At 33.1% G+C, this 17,369-nt stretch overlaps 1 protein-coding gene across 4 annotated transcripts; it reads left to right on the top strand.

Annotated features, from left to right (window-relative positions):
* Positions 1-991: 991 nt before the first annotated feature.
* LOC111701542 (alpha,alpha-trehalose-phosphate synthase [UDP-forming]) lies at positions 992-12,372 on the top strand. Of its 4 annotated transcripts, none has more exons than XM_023472872.1 (13): positions 992-1,176; positions 4,131-4,279; positions 4,698-4,825; positions 5,471-5,638; positions 5,932-6,003; positions 6,084-6,416; positions 6,586-7,005; positions 7,067-7,250; positions 7,331-7,656; positions 8,156-8,466; positions 9,197-9,422; positions 11,590-11,650; positions 12,077-12,372. In XM_023472872.1, exons 2-12 carry the CDS (start codon positions 4,135-4,137, stop codon positions 11,623-11,625), a joined length of 2,349 nt encoding a protein of 782 aa, XP_023328640.1. In that variant the 5' UTR covers positions 992-1,176; positions 4,131-4,134; the 3' UTR covers positions 11,626-11,650; positions 12,077-12,372. The 4 variants fall into 4 exon arrangements, with proteins under 4 accessions (XP_023328640.1, XP_023328638.1, XP_023328639.1 ...); XM_023472870.1 differs by having other exon boundaries at positions 9,197-9,449; XM_023472871.1 differs by having other exon boundaries at positions 11,590-12,369.
* The last annotated feature ends 4,997 nt before the right edge of the window (positions 12,373-17,369 follow it).

Raw genomic sequence — 17,369 nt, 5'->3', positions numbered from 1 at the left:
CAATTTTAGTGTTAAATTTTGCTAATTCCTATATATGTTTTCCAACAGTAGAAATGCGCACTTTTGAAGAGAAATCACAATTTAATATTATCAGTTTTTAAATTATAAACATTAATAACTAATTCATACTTGATCAGACAAAGCTTAAGAATACCTTTGTAAATCAGGGCATCGTCAACTTTACATGAAGGTCAACTTAAAATTTCGCTTAATTCCCTTAAAAAATGACAATTGTATTCGAATCAGTAGTAGATCAGAGATAGTATTGTGCCATGTAAAATGATAGTTTATCCGATAAATAGGAATTATTAGCAAAAAGACAGAAATCTTATGTTTCGATATTCACTGTCACAACATAAGTTTTAAGTATTTAAATATGTTTAAATTGTTAGACAAAGATGAGATTCTTCACCTACGCAGGTTTTGGAAACACTAAATTTTTGTTTGTGTCACATACAGTACAGTACAATTTGCGTACATTCAGGGGTTACTTTGCACTAGTTTATACTAGTAGTATAGCATAAAATCATTACAATATAGACAATTTAAAAGTGGTCTTTGATTCATGAAGTTAGTCTTAAACTTTCTTCCACATGTATGATTAAAAAAATTCTCCAATTCATGGGATTTCCAAATTTGGTCTGCCTTTTTTGTGCTGTCAATGTTACCTGAAATATTGAGAATCTAGTTCAGATTTCAATTTGAATAAAACCAAAACTGTCGAAATAAGGACAAAACTCCAGTATATAGCACCAAAAAGACAGATCACATTTTGGAATTGCCAGAACCAGGGGTATTTTGTGACTATTAACTCTATTTACCTCCAAATTTTGGTTTACGAATAATGGCCGCTAATTATATAAAAGATAATCCTATTCTGTAGGACACCCTTTATATTCTTATTGAATAGTTAGTATCAATATTTTTTGGTTTATTCATTATTTAGCGTCTTTTTAAACTTCTACAATCTACAATGCTTGATTTCAGAAAAAATGATTTATCAAGAATTGTTATCTAGAACACCTCCCCCTGTAAACTGCTGATCATACAGAAAGTTTTAGAGAACATGAGAGACCTGATTTTTGTGATTCTGTTTTACACTATTTGCTACGAAATTCTGTAAAACTTAAAGATTGTTCAGAAATCTCAGAAGTCTAGACACTGATTAAAGAAAAGGTAAGTTAATATTTATCCTAAACTTAATCTTTATTCAAGCCAAGGTTTATTCCTGGGCTGCATCTTAAAGGGACAGACTCCGGATATACAGATCTTTAAACAGTTTTATATGTCTCAAATGAATCCTGAAGAATTTGTCTACAACACTTCATACTCAGTTTAACTACCTTACATAGCCGGTCTGTCCCTTTAACATGCAGTGGGACCCTTAAAACTGTGGATTAGGAAGACGACATTTTAGCAATGAAATTTGCATTTTAAATTGTTATGAAGCAAATTGTTTTACTTGTAGTCTATAAATGGGTCTGTGTAAACTGTATAACTGCTGTGTTGGAGTCTAACAGTCGTCTTCCTTTTCCACATTTTTAGGGATCTCACTGTAAAAAGTAGTATTATCTGTTTTTATGTCTGTTTGTATCTCCAATCATGAACCCCTTGGCTTCAAATTTTGATTGGGTATCTCGGTAGAACCACGGGAATGTTCTTAACTAAACAAAATCATGAAAATGGAAACTGTTTCATTAAATTGACTTTTTCCTCAATATATAATATGTTTCATTAAAACTAGTTTAAAAATAGCTAATTTCAGATTAGATCAAAAACCACTCCTTTTTTAGGGCATTATATCATTTTGCAATAACTATCATTACACATTACATTTTTTATCCTTAATTTCTAAATTTCTACAATTTGTTATTTTTAAATATTGTCCCTATCGACCCTTGCGATGATTTAGATAAGTAATAAACCGCTAAATAGTTTAAAACAAAGAAAAAACAACTGAGAGATGATATTATCGCAAAGTTACATTATTTTTTATTATTAATTTACTCAGGAGATTTCAACAATTTGTAGGTACAGGGTGTTCCACGAAACACGAAATATATCAAAACGACTTGAAACCCCTTGAAAGTCGTCTTTGATCTTTATTTTATTTGTGACGTTTAGCCTACTTTATCATGTATGATTTTTCAAACAATAACAACAAAATTCTCCTGGTCCAGAAATTTCCAAAATGTGGTCTGCCTTTTTTGTGCTGTCAGTATTTCCGGAGAAATTAAGAATTTTGATTTTAATTTTATTTAATTAAACCACAAAAATAAATTCTTTAGATATCCGGTAATATTGAAAGCAAAACTACACTTTTTTTGCGATTATTAATTTTAGAATTTACAGAGATGGTGCTGTTTGCACCTTTTCTCAAGACCTCAAAATTTATACCTGCCTGCATATCTATATATATATTATCTTTGGTAATACATTATAGTTATAATATACTGCGTTGAACTAGAACCAGGCCAATGAAGAGAACCTGAGATTGTAATCTAATAATTGTTGTCCAGGGATGAAGATGAAACGATTGCTCGTCCATGTTCAAATTTCAGACCTTTTTATTTCGAGAAGATTTAATTGAAAACTTGTGTAAACAGGGTTGGATGTATTTCACACAACTTATCAATTTTTATCTATTAAATAATCCTTTAACCAGACCATGGTAAAATTATTTTTTATTTCTATTAAACTAACAATCTTGTAAAATTCTGTAAAATCTGTTGCTGAGATGAAATCTTGTTCAGTTTACCATCTGTCTTCCATCATAATATACAAAACTATAGATTACAGTGAATCTAACAGCTGGATTGCGGGATTGTGCTTTAAATAGAAATCTATTTTAATCTGAACGCGATTTTTAAAAATCTTTATAAAAACTGCAAGATAGATCGCTATTTTGTCGAGATTGTCTTATTATACAGTGCAGATACCAGAAAACTCTGGAGTAGGAAGACGACTATTAGAATCAAGTTATTACTTTAAAAAGTCTGATGAGCATGAACTGTCGTTTTCTTATTCCAGTGTTTTCTGGTTATCACTGTATGTTAACGGGGTTAAATTTTTATTTTTAAAAAGGCATAAGTGATATTCACAACAGTTCCCCTTCTATAGTTTTCTGTATAGAATGAGCAAAATTTTATTCATTTTAGAAATCCTCGAAATAAATTTTCTACCGGTCTAAAACCTTTTGATACGAACTCTCCAATCCACTTGTGTTATCCTAGAGTTATTAAAACTGAAAAACATTTTGGAATTTGCGTTCCTCGTACCACGAAACGCTGATGCAGTTATTACCAATTATGGGCTTTTTTATGATATCTGAACCATGTGGGTAGACTGTCAATATTTCCACCATGTCAAAGTCTCATTTATTGATTTAGTTCAAACCAAGTACAATAGGTGGCAACAGAGAAATGGACCAATTACATAACGTCACAAGTGTCAAATATTACAATGGACCAATTATACACGACATTACAAGTGTCAAATATTACAAGGAAAACGAAATGTTCTCACATTGGTTGACATGTTTTTCAAGATTAAATAAAATAAGGTAAAAGCAGAAACTAAAGAACACATAAAATAGCACTTATATTATTGTAATATAAGCAATTTATTCTAAAATTATCGCCATCATTGATAATTTTGTCGGACACAAAAACTGAATTGACACTTGTGCATGACATCAGAATAAAGCTGTACTGAGAGTGTACAAATTCTACGTTACTATCTATATTGTGCTAGAATCTATTTGATTCTAACTATATATAAAGTAGTAATCTGTTTGTCTGTTTGTCTGTTTGTTTGTATGCCCGATCACAAATTAGAAACATCTTGACTATTTTGTCTCAAAAGAATTGAGTCTTTGCCACACACTCTAAGTTTGAAATATCGAAGTTTCACACGATCAGGTATTAGAACATTTGAGTTTGTAACAAAGGCTCTATTCCTTTGATTAGAGAACTCGGTAGAACCACGGGAGTGTTCTTATTTAGATTTTAATTTAAAGTTTATTTTCTAGGCAAAGCTAGGTTTGCAAGGTAGTATTATCTAAAAGAAAGCAGCTTGTAACTATATTTATTCTATTTAAACTGTTTAATATACTATTGTGTATTGTATAGAAGAATGAAGGTGACCAGTTCTAGTTTACTTGTCGTCTCCAACCGTCTTCCATTCACACTAACTCGTGGCTCGGACGGATCTCTTCTCCGTGTCCCGGCTGCAGGTGGTCTAGTTACAGCAGTAGCTCCAGTAGTTGTGCAAAGTAAAGGTTAGTTTGTGGTTTCAAAGGGACTGTAAGCGTAATTTCAAGTTACCCTCCATTCAAAGATGACAATGCCTGATTCACAACGGTACCCTTAAAAGCTTTGTCTGATCAAATATGAATTAGGTATCGATGTTTTAAATTCTAAAAAACTATTATTTTTAATTTTGATTTCTCGACAAAAGTGACTGCTGGAAAACATATATAGGAATTCTAAGAACTAAACACTTTAAAACCTTGAAAAACAAAAATATCTTCCACATTTTTGATCAGTTAAAGTTTTCAAGAGTACCTCTGTGAATCGGGCATTGCCAACTTTACATGGAGGGTTACAGTCCCTTTCAGTGAGCTTTTGAAACATGGTCAAAACTAATAATTTTGAAAACCAGCTTAAATACAGCGTCTGTACTCTGACTACCTGTAGGTTTATGGTTGGGTTGGCCTGGGTTGGATTTATCTCCTGAAGATAGTATTCCTGAATCTGAGATATCAGATACTAGTCCTGCAGCTCTACTCACCAGTAATCAGATTATTCCAATACATCTTACAAAGGTTAATTACAAGTCTTTCAGATAAAAAATTAAAAGTGTTCATAGCCGATCAAAATTCAAAAAAATACTTTTGAATAATTTCGATTTAAAAAATGTAGGAAAACTACACATATACAGTTGAGCTATAACACTTTGGAATACCTCTGACGACATTTTATGCTGCTGTAAAGCTAGTTGTTTTACTAGTATCTTAATCAACTTACTCAGTGTTTATTGAACTATTTAAAACCATCACTTGAGTTTAAAAGTCCTCCGCTTATTCCACAGTTTTATGAGTCTCACTGTACAAACATCTGTTATGAATTTTCAATTGTAACCTTAGACAGGAAACCGATATGTTGAATTTTTTTTCTTCTTTTTTGAACCAAAGGGATCAAAATGCTTAATTCCAATGAGGAAACCCGCAGCTATCTAATTGGGCCTATTTAAAAAAAAAAGTTTGATCGAACGGATAAATGTGGCTGTTAACAACATATCTTTTTTTATTTAACCGAATAATTTAGCTTTTCTCCTATCTTCCTACATGTGTGTAAATTAAAACTTAAGGAGCTAAAAGGTCACAACGTCGAACCAGTAATATTGCATAAGTTTTACATTCTCCTTTTGTCTGATCTTCCCAAACATTTTTTAAAGTTTATGTTTGCAGGATGAGTTCCAGTTGTACTACAATGGTTGCTGCAACGCAACCTTCTGGCCTCTATTCCACAGTATGCCTGACAGAGCTGTATTTGATGAATCCTATTGGGAAGCTTACAAGCTTGTTAATCTCAAGTTTGCGACCTCCACTCTTCAAGCTCTTAGAAATATTAAAAAGGTTAAAATGGAAAAATTCCTTTTTTTAAATTATCATAAATTGAAATTTAGAATCAGCAATAAATTGAAATAAAATTGTAAAAAAAAGATGTCATATAAATGATAAGATGATAAATAAATGATTGATATATCAGCTACAACCAATTAAAAGACGATCACAATGTCGTCTCGTAATTTCAAATTCTTTAAATTGAAAATTAACTTGAAAACGTCATCATAAGATTTTAAATATATGTAGTATATTTATATTATTTAGCTGTTCTAAGAATAAAGAGAATTAATATAAATGTTTAGGATCCAGATAATATTCCTGTAATTTGGATTCACGATTATCATCTTATGATTGCAGCTACAACCATACGTCAGGTATGATCTTTTTCACATTTTCAACAATTGCGGTTTGAAAATGTCGTCTTCTTTGAAAATTACTTTATATATTTTGGTAGGTTGCAGAGGAGGAAAACCTGCTCTGTAAAATTGGATTCTTTCTCCACATACCCTTCCCACCTTGGGATATGATCAAGATCTTTCCCTGGCACGATCATATACTCCAGGGAATCCTGGGGTGCGATCTGGTCGGGTTCCATATTGAGGATTATTGTATCAACTTTATTGAATGCTGCCAGAGAGGGTTGGGATGCAGAATAGACAGGATAGGGTTCCTGGTGGAGCATGGAGGGAGAACGGTTCGGGTTCGTCCTCTCCCGATCAGTATTCCGTATCTCAGGTTCGAGGAGTTGGCTAACAAAGCTCCAGACTCACAATGGACCAGTCTTCAGGTTGATTAAGCATTGTTTTAACACAACAGTTTTTTTTGGTGAATATTTGAATATTTTACAGTTATAACCACTTTTTACAAGGTTTAGGTTATACATTGTTTTTGAAGAAAGAAACATTGTCTTTTCATATAATCTCATTAGAAAAATGTATAAATTAATTTGTTTCCAGGTTATCCTTGGTGTGGACAGATTAGATTATACCAAGGGATTAGTAAACAGATTCAAATCCTTCGAACGTCTTCTCTCTGATCACCCTGAATACCTGGGGAAGGTTATGCTATTCCAGGTTGCAGTCCCGAGTAGGACGGATGTCCGGGAGTACCAGGAGCTGAAGGAGCAGATGGATCAATTAGTTGGAAATATCAACGGTAGGTTCTCAACAGCTCAATGGTCTCCAATCCGGTATATTTATGGTTGTCTACCACAGTCTGCACTGGCAGGGTTCTATAGGGATGCTGACGTGGCGCTGATTACTCCACTCCGGGACGGGATGAACTTGGTGGCCAAGGAATTTGTTGCCTGTAGAACAAAAGAACCTGGAGTTCTTGTTCTCTCTCCTTTCGCTGGAGCCGGAGAAATGATGAATGAGGTAAGCTTCAAAAGTTTAATTGTTATGATTAAAACTTATTTTGAGTTTTATTTTTGTCAAGGCACTTTTAGTAAACCCGTATGAGATTGGGAACGTAGCTAAAGTTCTCCACCGAGCTCTGTGTATGCCCGGAGATGAACGGGAACTGAGGATGAATTCTTTACGAAACCGGGAACGCAAACATGATGTTAATTTCTGGATGCACAGTTTTCTGAAAGCTATTGGTGCTCTTCTAGAGGAAGACGGTACTGTAATTCATTCATAACATTTTCTTTTCATGACTTTCAGATACTTAAATAATATTGCTAAGATTTTTTTGCTTCAGGAGAAGAAATCCTTCCAACCCAGATGCAGCCGGTAGGGATCCAGGATTTTGAGGAGTATCTTGGTAAGTATGTCGGAGACAATTCCATCCTTGCTCTTCTCCTGGACTATGACGGGACCTTGAGCCCTATAGCTTCTCACCCAGATCTAGCAACAATCCCTGCTGAGACTAAGAAGGTACTGCAGAGGTTAGCTACTATTCCAGATGTGTTTATTGGAGTAATTAGTGGTCGTGGAGTTAATAACGTGAAGGAGATGGTTGGGATCGAAGGGATTACGTATGCTGGAAACCATGGATTAGAGATTATTCATCCTGACGGTAGCAAGGTATACTAAACTAATCTTATTGTTTGTTTCTATTCATAGTTCACTCATCCAACTGTACTCAGTTTACTCATCCAAATATATTCAGTTAAGTCATCCGAATATATATAGTTTACTCATCCAAATGTATTCAGTTCCCTCATCCAAATATATTTTGTTCACTCATCCAAATGTACTCAGTTTACTCATCCAAATTTATTCAGTTTACTCATCCAAATATATTCAGTTTACTCAACCAAATATATTTAGTTTACTCATCCAAATGTATTCAGTTTACTCATCCAAATATATTCAGTTCACTCATCCAAATATATTCAGTTAACTTTTCTGAATATATTCAGTTAACTTTTCTGAATATATTCAGTTAACTTTTCTGAATATATTCAGTTAACTTTTCTGAATATATTTAGTTTACTCAACCAAATATGTTCAGCTTATTCATCCAAATGTATTTAATTTACTCATCCAAATGTATTCAGTTTACTCATCCAAATATATTTAGTTTACTCATCCTATGCCCTGTGAGCTGGAAGGGAAGGTTGGAGTACTATTACAGCAACTTCAAGAAGAATGTTGTCGGGACGGAGCTTGGGTTGAGAATAAAGGTGTTCTCCTCACATATCATTATAGAAACGTTGAGAGGAGTAAACAGGAACCACTTGTACAGCGGGCTCGGGAGTTAATCAGCGCAGCTGGGTTTAAGATTGGGTCAGCTCACTGTGCTCTAGAGAGTAAACCTCCAGTAGCTTGGGACAAGGGGAGAGCTTCCATTTATATTCTTAGAACAGCATTCGGAGTAGACTGGTCGGACAGGTTAGTTACTAATAGACTAGTTGGACAGGTTAGTTACTAGTAGACTAGTTGGACAGGTTAGTTACTAGTAGACTAGTCGGACAGGTTAGTTACTAGTAGACTAGTTGGACAGGTAAATTAAGCTAGTATGGCTAGTTGGACAAGTTAGTTACTAGTAGACTAGTTGGACAGGTAAATTAGGCTAGTAGGGTAGTTGGACAGGTTAGGTACTAGTAGATTAGTTGGACAGGTTAGGTACTAGTAGACTAGATAAACAGGTTAGCTACTAGTAGACTAATTGGTGGATAAGTTAGTTCTTAGTAGACTAGTTGGACAGGTTAGTTACTGGTGGGTAGGTTAGTTACATTTTTGATGAGTCTTAAACAAATAAAAAGCACAAAATATGTTCATACAGTGCTCATACAGTTAAACCCTAAATAAGCCATACATCGAAAGAATTCATCAAATGTCGTATTCTTCACTTTCTGATAATGGAATGTTGCAGATGTTTAGTTTTTAATTAAATGATTATATGGAGCTTTCTTAAACTGTTCCCGCATATTCATGGCTATTTATTTATTGCTATAGTATAATAGTATAAAACCCATTGAAAAATTTTCAGGGCGGCATTTGATAAGTTCTTTCTATGTATGGGTCGTTTAGGGTTAAACTGTTCTTTGACTTAAATATCTCTAAAATTAGATTCCTGTTACAATGTACAATGTACCTAGATCATATTCTTTATGTTTAGAATTCGAATAATCTACGCTGGAGATGATGTTACGGATGAAGACGCAATATCTGCGCTCAAGGGAATGTCTTTTACATTCCGTATCTCCAACTCCAACCTAACTCAGACCGGAGCTGACAAGCGGCTCCCTAGTACTGACTCCGTCCTAACCCTGCTCCGCTGGGTGGAGAAACATATGTCGGAGAGGAAACCAAGGAGCTCGGAGAGCAGAGAAAACAGAAGTCAGGTAGAGCCTGGAACTGGTTTGTTTGAGGTTTGTTTATAATACAGTGATAACCAGAAAACTCTGAAACAGGAAGACGACTTTTTAGCAAAACTTCATTTATTTGATGTTGTTACAAAGCAAATAGTTTTACTATACACTTTCTAAATCACGATTGCGCAGGGTCCCATGCTCTATGGACTATTTAAGACATAACGTGAGTCTAAAATTTGTAATACTAGGTGTGATCCATAAGTTTCGATAAAAAAATAGTGGTACTTGTTGCAGTGTCAGCGATGTAAATGTTAGAAGCGTTCTTCCGAAAGTAAATCGCTTGGTTCGTCACAGCAAGAAAATTTTCAAAATGATCTCAAACTTAATCCACTTGAAACTTGTTTTAAACCCTCTCAGAGCGATCAAAAGGAAAGACTTTTGAGGATTTTTCTGGCTTTGATTTACATTTGAGATTCATAATCAATGTCACCCCTTGGGTCCTATGCATAGAGAATAGAATATATATTTACTACAAAAAAGTGTAAAACTGCCATTTTGTTGTACTGTTTCCATACTGCAGGTGTACTTCACATATTTATGCTATATACCCTTTTGGGCCCTGGAATAACATTTTATAGAAAATCTAAAATTATGTTAAAAGAAAACCAAATTATGAAATAGGCTGGTTTCATAATTGACCAATGATCATTTCACATAGAGTCTATGCCTTCCACTTTACAAACGATGATTTTCCGTTATAACTATAAATCAAATGATGTTTTTTATTCACCTAATTCATTATAAAGTTTATTTAACAGTTAAAAAATTCGAAATTGAAATGAATAGTCTAGGGAACATACTGTATTAATGTACTCTACTGCATATAATTTGTAAACGTTTACATGATTTGTACACTTTGAACTCTCTTTCAGGCTGAAAGGGACTGAAAAGATTCATACCAAGAGATTCTTTAAATTCCCCTCTAATATATATTCTATTCTCTATGGTCCTATGTCAGAGACTTTTGGACTAACCCAGATCTTTGTCATTTTTAAATATTTCTTTACAACTTTGTTTACAGTGTAGAAGCATTATCAAGCTGTCTGGCAAACATACTTCCTGAACCCCTGCTAATATTGTTTAAACAGTTTTAATTATTTTCGGCCATTTTTGGGGTGTTGTTGGTCTTTTCCTGCCCGGACATGTTATAAGTCTTCAAATATTCATTTTTTCCTTTTTAATCACCATTAAACCACCATTAAAGTTCATAAATCATTTTTAAATGAGTTCTGGGTCATGTTTCAGGGTTCTGCTTGGTTTTTGCATCCTCTAAAAAATATATTTTTTGGTAACCGAGCCTCCAAAATGTCCCCTTTCTCTGGTTAATTTTCCAGATATTCCTATGCTGTGACAACGAAGGCTTATCCATCAGCGGAAACGTCATGGGGGTGTGTCTGTATTCTAAAAGAGTATGTGTTAGTTTAAAGTACCAAAGGTGTGCACTGTAGGTATATAGAGTACATACGAATCTCGGTATGTGTACAGTCTAGGAGAGTACATTTGTTTATTGTTAATTGTTTACTTAGAAATAAGTTTAATGTACATGTAGCATATTATTTATATATTTAAGTCAACACTATAAGCCAAATGTTCATGCAAAGAATATAACTTGATTAAAGTTTACAACAAATAAAGTCGTTATTCAAGTTTAATTATAATTGACAACATTGTTCAGCAATTTCCTTGACTGTAATCATGTTGTGTGTCTGTACCAGAAGAGTGTGTGTAAGGTTACCGTACTGGTCTGCATAGCGGTGCGACTGGCTTTCTCAAACCAGACCAGCGCCATTTCCTTTCCCTTTATTCCTATTCCCTTTTATCCACCTTCAGGAGAACAGTCCTTACATCACAACAACAATCTACTTGACGCCAACCTAGCCAAAAATGTATCCGATATAGATAATTTAGCGAAACTTATTGATCACACCTCATACTTGTCAGAGCTTTCTGGTTATCACTATACCTCGGGACTTTAAGTTATCATGTTAATAATACAGGGTGTTGAAGTAAAAATTGTACAGTGTACGGTGTACATCGACTTCATTCACATGGATATACAGTTTAGAACGTAATTATATTATTTCGGGGACCATTGTACTGATAACAAATATATTTCATGATAAATTCTCTGTTTCAGGCCCCGACCAGCTCTATCTGCCACATCCCTTCATAATCCAACTGATATATTCCTAAACATGGTTAGAATATATAAATATATTTACCATCATCCGAGAGATATTATTGATCCAGGATTAACTTTCTTGCCCTGCAGTGCAGTGGCGGGATATTATATTATTTTACTGTCCTTTAGAATAGTTGTGAAATACAACATCTTGCGGAGATTTTAATTCTAGAAATGAATTCGTGGATTTAATCATTCAAAGGACGACAAAAGATCTGATACCTCTTTTCATAATCTAATATATCATCCTTATATCTTGCAACCTTGGTGGCGTTATAGACGTCTGCTTGTTCAAACTATGAATTCTGTCAATTCTCATAGTTGATAAATATCAAAGGTTAACACCATTAGGTTGCACAAATTTGGGGATTAGAAAATTAGAGTTTGAGACAAGTGATCAATTCCTATGTAAACGATTTTGTTTTATTTGGACAATTTCTAGTTTGGAAGAACTTGGACAATTTGGCCTTTAACCACCCCCCTGTCCTATGTCTTGTGAGGGAACACTGGAAAACTGGAAAACATTCCCTAAAGAATAATTGTAAAAAACAAAAATGTTGAAAATGACTGGAATAATGTATAATATATATACAAAATATGTATATACGTACATTGTAAAATGTATTTATATATACAAGTTCATTTGTTTACCTAAACATGTGATATTATGTACATTTTGGACTTTATGTAATAATAGTATTATGTATAGCATGACAATAAACATTTTACGCGTTAGAAGATGAAATTTTATGTTTGGTTTTTCCTCCTTATTAGGACTTTTAAGTAAAGTGTATGAGACATAATTTTTAGTGACATTTCATTTTAAAAAAGGGGCATACCTGATTCACAATAGGACTCAGTAAACCTTTGTCGGAGGAAAAAAAATAAAAATATCTTCTCTTTTCTTTTTAAAAGTTTGTAATCTATAAGTGTGGGTTGTTCAGTTGTCTGACTGCTTCAAGCAGAGCGGACCTATCCTATGTGGTCCCAGAATTACAACTGAAGAAGCGCTGAGTTTAGTTACGCATCTTGTATCCTACAGGGGAAGCAAGGATTGTACATAGATTAAAACAAAACTTCATCTTTAGCTAGCGCTTGGTGCACTGAAAGAAGAAGTTTGACCCCTCGTACAAGCCATACACAATCAAACCAGTTTTTTTACTCGACCAAATGTGAGGACTGGACTGCTATGGAAGATTCCTCTCAAGAGAGCTTTCCGGACTCACAACTCCCCATTTTGCATAAGGGGTGCAATTATGTGTTTTCTTAATCCCCTTTAACTGGGAAACAGCATAAAATGAAGGAACACAGGGAGACATCTCCTATACCCTTATTCCTACAAACCTCCTTATCTCTCTCCTACCTGCTCCACAACTCAATGTCAAAATAACTATGGGAAAGGCCTTAAAGTGTAAAAACAAGAAACAAGAAGCTAGAAGAAAAAAGAAATAGAACAGAAACTGTGGAAGGAAATCTCTTTACAGTAGAGATGGGGGTTTAAAACAAAATAAACAAGAAAGAAGAAGAAAACTTTGAACAGGAAAGTTACTAGGGGATTTGAGCTTTGCACTATCTAATTTTGTTCACAGATAGAAAATACAAATACACAGGATGGCAGACATCCTATTCCCCCCCCCCCTTATATGTCCTACTCGAAATAAAAAACTGAAAAATGTGTAACCCCTCTTTCCTGCCTCCAAGAAAATATCGTGGAAAGTATGTAGAACAGCAACTTACGCAAGCTAAATGTGTTACAACTGATTCAAGCAAAATAGGAAACTAAACAAGGATCATCCAAAAAATGCATTTATTTTTATTTTCAAAATTAGCCGAAGTATAATTGAAGGATGGCCGAGGAATGGACGATCAAGAAGAAAGAATGAAAAACAAGAAATATAGAAGTCTCAAAATATTTCAATCTGATATCATATAGAAATTTAAAAATATTGTAAAATTTAATTAGAATAAAAAATTATTAAAGTTGAAAGTAAATGTGGTTTTTTTATTAAGGAATTTTGCAGATTTTATGCAGCAACGTAATTTAATCATTTTTAGAAGGAAAAACGAAATATCTTTGTTGTCAGATGAAGATTTAAAGTGTGCCACTGTGAATCGGGCATTCTACTATTTTTTAAATGGAGGGTCACTTAAAGGAATTGAGTCTTGGCCACCAACTCTGATTTTCTAACCACTATATCTTTAGATTTTAATGCCGTAGACCTTAGATATTTCAAACTATGAATTCTGTTAGATCAAATAATATGAGTTTGAAATGTTAAAGATTTAAGACATTGGGTTCCAAAGATATAGTTATTTTAAAAGCAGAGTTGGTGGCCAAGACTCAATTCCTTTACGTCTACATATATTTTATTGTAATTTTAAAACTACAAAATTAGAATAACTACAAAAAAACTTTAATATTAAGACCAACCAATTCAATACATCTGAATGATAAAAAACTTCTAATTAATGATAAAATTTTACGACTTTATTTATTCATATTTAATTTCTTGTCTATATTCGTATGTTTGATGCACATTAGATATGCTTCTCTGGAATGTTTAATAATCTACTGGATCGGAGAGAATTCCTTTCTAACAATGAAAATCATGGTGTACAGTGGAACCCATAAAATGTTGGAACATCAAGACGACATTTAAGCAATCTAATTTGTATTTGATGTTTTTTAAAGGAAAAATTGTTTCACCATATGTAGTTTGAAAATCAACTTTTTAAGAGAAATGGAGAATTGATGTTCATGTTCATTGGACTATTTAAAAGTTAAAATTTGAGTTTAACAGTCGTCTTCTATTCCACAGTTTAATTATATAAAATTTAAAACCATGCAGAAAATATCAGCAGGAGGGGACTTAACTTTTTATATTTTTTCTGGAGCCTTGGTAACAATTAGACCACTGCTTACCTGCATTCTTTCTTTAAATTTCAGTTTCTCCGAAATTTTAACCAAAATATCTATAATGCATCATTAGAAATACAGATTATTTCTTTTAATAAGGATTGATCAAATATTTGTAAAATTTTGGTAGATTTTCTTGTCTGGTAATAATACGGAGGATGAGAAGAGAATGGGGAACTGGGCGGATATGGGCGAGGCTGCGGATATTCTAGTTTAGCATTTTATCGTAGTCAGTACCAAGTTTATCAGATTGATAATCAGAAATTGATATTTGTAACTTTTTTGATATTGTGCACAGACATAGTCTGTGATTTCTGATACTAGACTTTTTCTGTTTCAACTTTTAATTTTGGCGTTATCTGTGAGCATCTTCTCTTTGTACAATATAAAACAATAAAAAAAGTTTCCGGATTTAACAATATTTTTTCGCGCATTTCCTAAAGTTTACAATTTTACAATTACAAATTTTACTGCTTCTCGCCTGCACCCTTTAAACTTATATCTCATTTATCGTCGGTTTTTCATTTCTAATATATTTTTTATTTGTTGCCGGCAGTACCCCATTGAATATGTAGATCTGACCGTTTCTCGCAAAAGATCAATTTCCAGTTTTAAAAATAAAGATGTCTCAACTAATTGTTCTTTTTGTAAAATTGTACAGTTGTTAATTGTTTCTTGATCCTGTAAAACTTAAGAATTAAGAAGAATATGAAATATATCGAAATAAATTTAAAAAACTGATCATTTTACCATAATTTAATCTTTCGGTGCGTACTGCAGTGAATTGCTGTACTGACACGGAGTTTTAGCGAATCTAACCTGATAATATTTCTCTATCCTAAACCTAACCTGATAATATTTCTCTATCCTAAACCTAACCTGATAATATTTCTCTATCCAAAACCTAACCTAGTAATATTTCTCTATCCTAAACCTAACCTGATAATATTTATCTATCGTAAACCTAACCTGATAATATTTCTCTATCCTTAACCTAATCTGATGATATCTCTCGATATCCTAAACCATAACTTGATAATATTTCCTAACCTGATAATTTCTGTATCCTGATCCTAAACCTGATAATATTTCTTTATCCTGATAATTTCTGTATCATGAACCTGATATAGTATCTGCTTCCTGAACCTAACCTGGTAATATGTCTTTATCCTAAACCTAACCTGATAATGTTTCCCTATCCTTAACCTAATCTTATGATAATTCTTTGCCCTAAACTTAGCTTGATAATATTTCTCTAACCTGATCCTAACCTGATAATTTCTGTATCCTGATCCTAAACCTGGATAATATTTCTCTATCCTGATAATTTCTGTGTCATGAACCTAAACCTGATAGTATCTGTTTCCTGAACCTAACCTGAAATTTCTTATTCTGAGCCTACACCTGATAATATCTGTTTCCTGAACCTAACCTGAGATTTCTATGTTCTAAACCTAACCATATAATTTTTGTGTTATGACCTATTAATTTCTGATACTCTCTTGATACTTTTGTATTTTGAACATAAATCTGATAAGTTCTGCATTGTGAATCAAAATCAAAAAAATTCTATATCCTGAACCAAATTTTTGTTACACAGATAGGATGCATTTCGTTAGGATGCCAGTAGCGTAGAAAAGTCCGTCATAATTCTTATTAGTCCTTAATATTCTTAATATTAATCTGTTTCTTTTGTTCTCTGTTTTCTGTAACCTTCTAATGTAAAGCCCCATAGTTAACCTAATCCGAAGTAACTATAAAAGAGAGGAGAAATCAAGTTCTTTATAGTCCCTGAAAGTAAATCCTTTAATTAAAGGGACCGTTCACTTATTCGGGTAATTAGTAATTCATGGTAAACTAATTAGCCTATAAGCTATGATCATTGCAGTATTAGTCTTACTTTCTAAACTTACCGGAGAAAAACCCGACTGAGCGTTTAAAATTTAAACGTTTTTTCAATAACAGCAGTCCAATAAATTCTAAAATTATCATATTTCAATGATATCATGTGTCAGTCATTATATAATAAAATATAAATTTGAATTATTAGCAAGAAATTTGATTTTAGAATTAACTAATTTCGTTTTAAAAAATGATGTAACACATTCATACAAAGATGACTTTCTCTCTCAAACAACCCGGTTCCTAGATTCCAACTCTTCAATAAATCACGGGGATTCCTCAGGGAAAACGGGAAAACGTATCACATGTTTGAAATAAGTTTTATTTTAAAAATAGACAATTTTAAAATAATCTTTAAAAAAACTAAAGATATCTACAATTAACTATTAGATTTTAGAATTTAACTCAATATTTGAAAATGTTTAAAAATTCATGAGTATGACAAAAAGCATCAAATTTTATAAATGCAAAGGTATTCTGGAATTCTGAATGATAATTAAAATTTTCTCAGGCCATAGTTGTCTTTGAAAAGTAAAACTAATACCAATGAATAGCTAATAGGTTATTTAGTTTACCCTCAAATTACACAAAATAGTGATAATTTAATAATTATGATGCGCTGAGCTTTTTTCTTGATTGACATCATTTGCTGATCGTCAGCAGTAGAGGGGCAGGGGGGGGGGGCGAGATCAGGTACCCTAGACGAACCACTGAAGATGGAATTGTCAGGGTTTCCCCCAATCAACAACTACTCAGATCACAATCATTTATTTTCAGATTCCTTGCTTCTCAGGAAAATTGGGTTTTCATTAACATTTATTCCATTATATTCAAAACTTTTAAAGAACTGTAAATAAATCAAATGAATTTTTATCAACATATCTCTTCCTTGATTTTAAAATATAAAATAAAAATG

The sequence above is a fragment of the Eurytemora carolleeae genome, unplaced genomic scaffold, assembly GCF_000591075.1.
Source record: "Eurytemora carolleeae unplaced genomic scaffold, Eaff_2.0 scaffold450, whole genome shotgun sequence".
In the NCBI taxonomy this organism is placed as follows: Eukaryota; Metazoa; Arthropoda; class Copepoda; order Calanoida; family Temoridae; genus Eurytemora; species Eurytemora carolleeae.
This window is presented reverse-complemented; position numbering and strand designations above follow the sequence as displayed.

Bases quoted from the DNA above. Each gene is read 5' to 3' on its own strand.
- LOC111701542 (XM_023472870.1), top strand. From the start codon at position 4,135: ATGAAGGTGACCAGTTCTAGTTTACTTGTCGTCTCCAACCGTCTTCCA. The intron at 5,639-5,931 runs GTTAAAATGGAA...ATAAATGTTTAG, and splicing joins CTCTTAGAAATATTAAAAAG to GATCCAGATAATATTCCTGT. The intron at 8,467-9,196 runs GTTAGTTACTAA...CTTTATGTTTAG, and splicing joins GGAGTAGACTGGTCGGACAG to AATTCGAATAATCTACGCTG.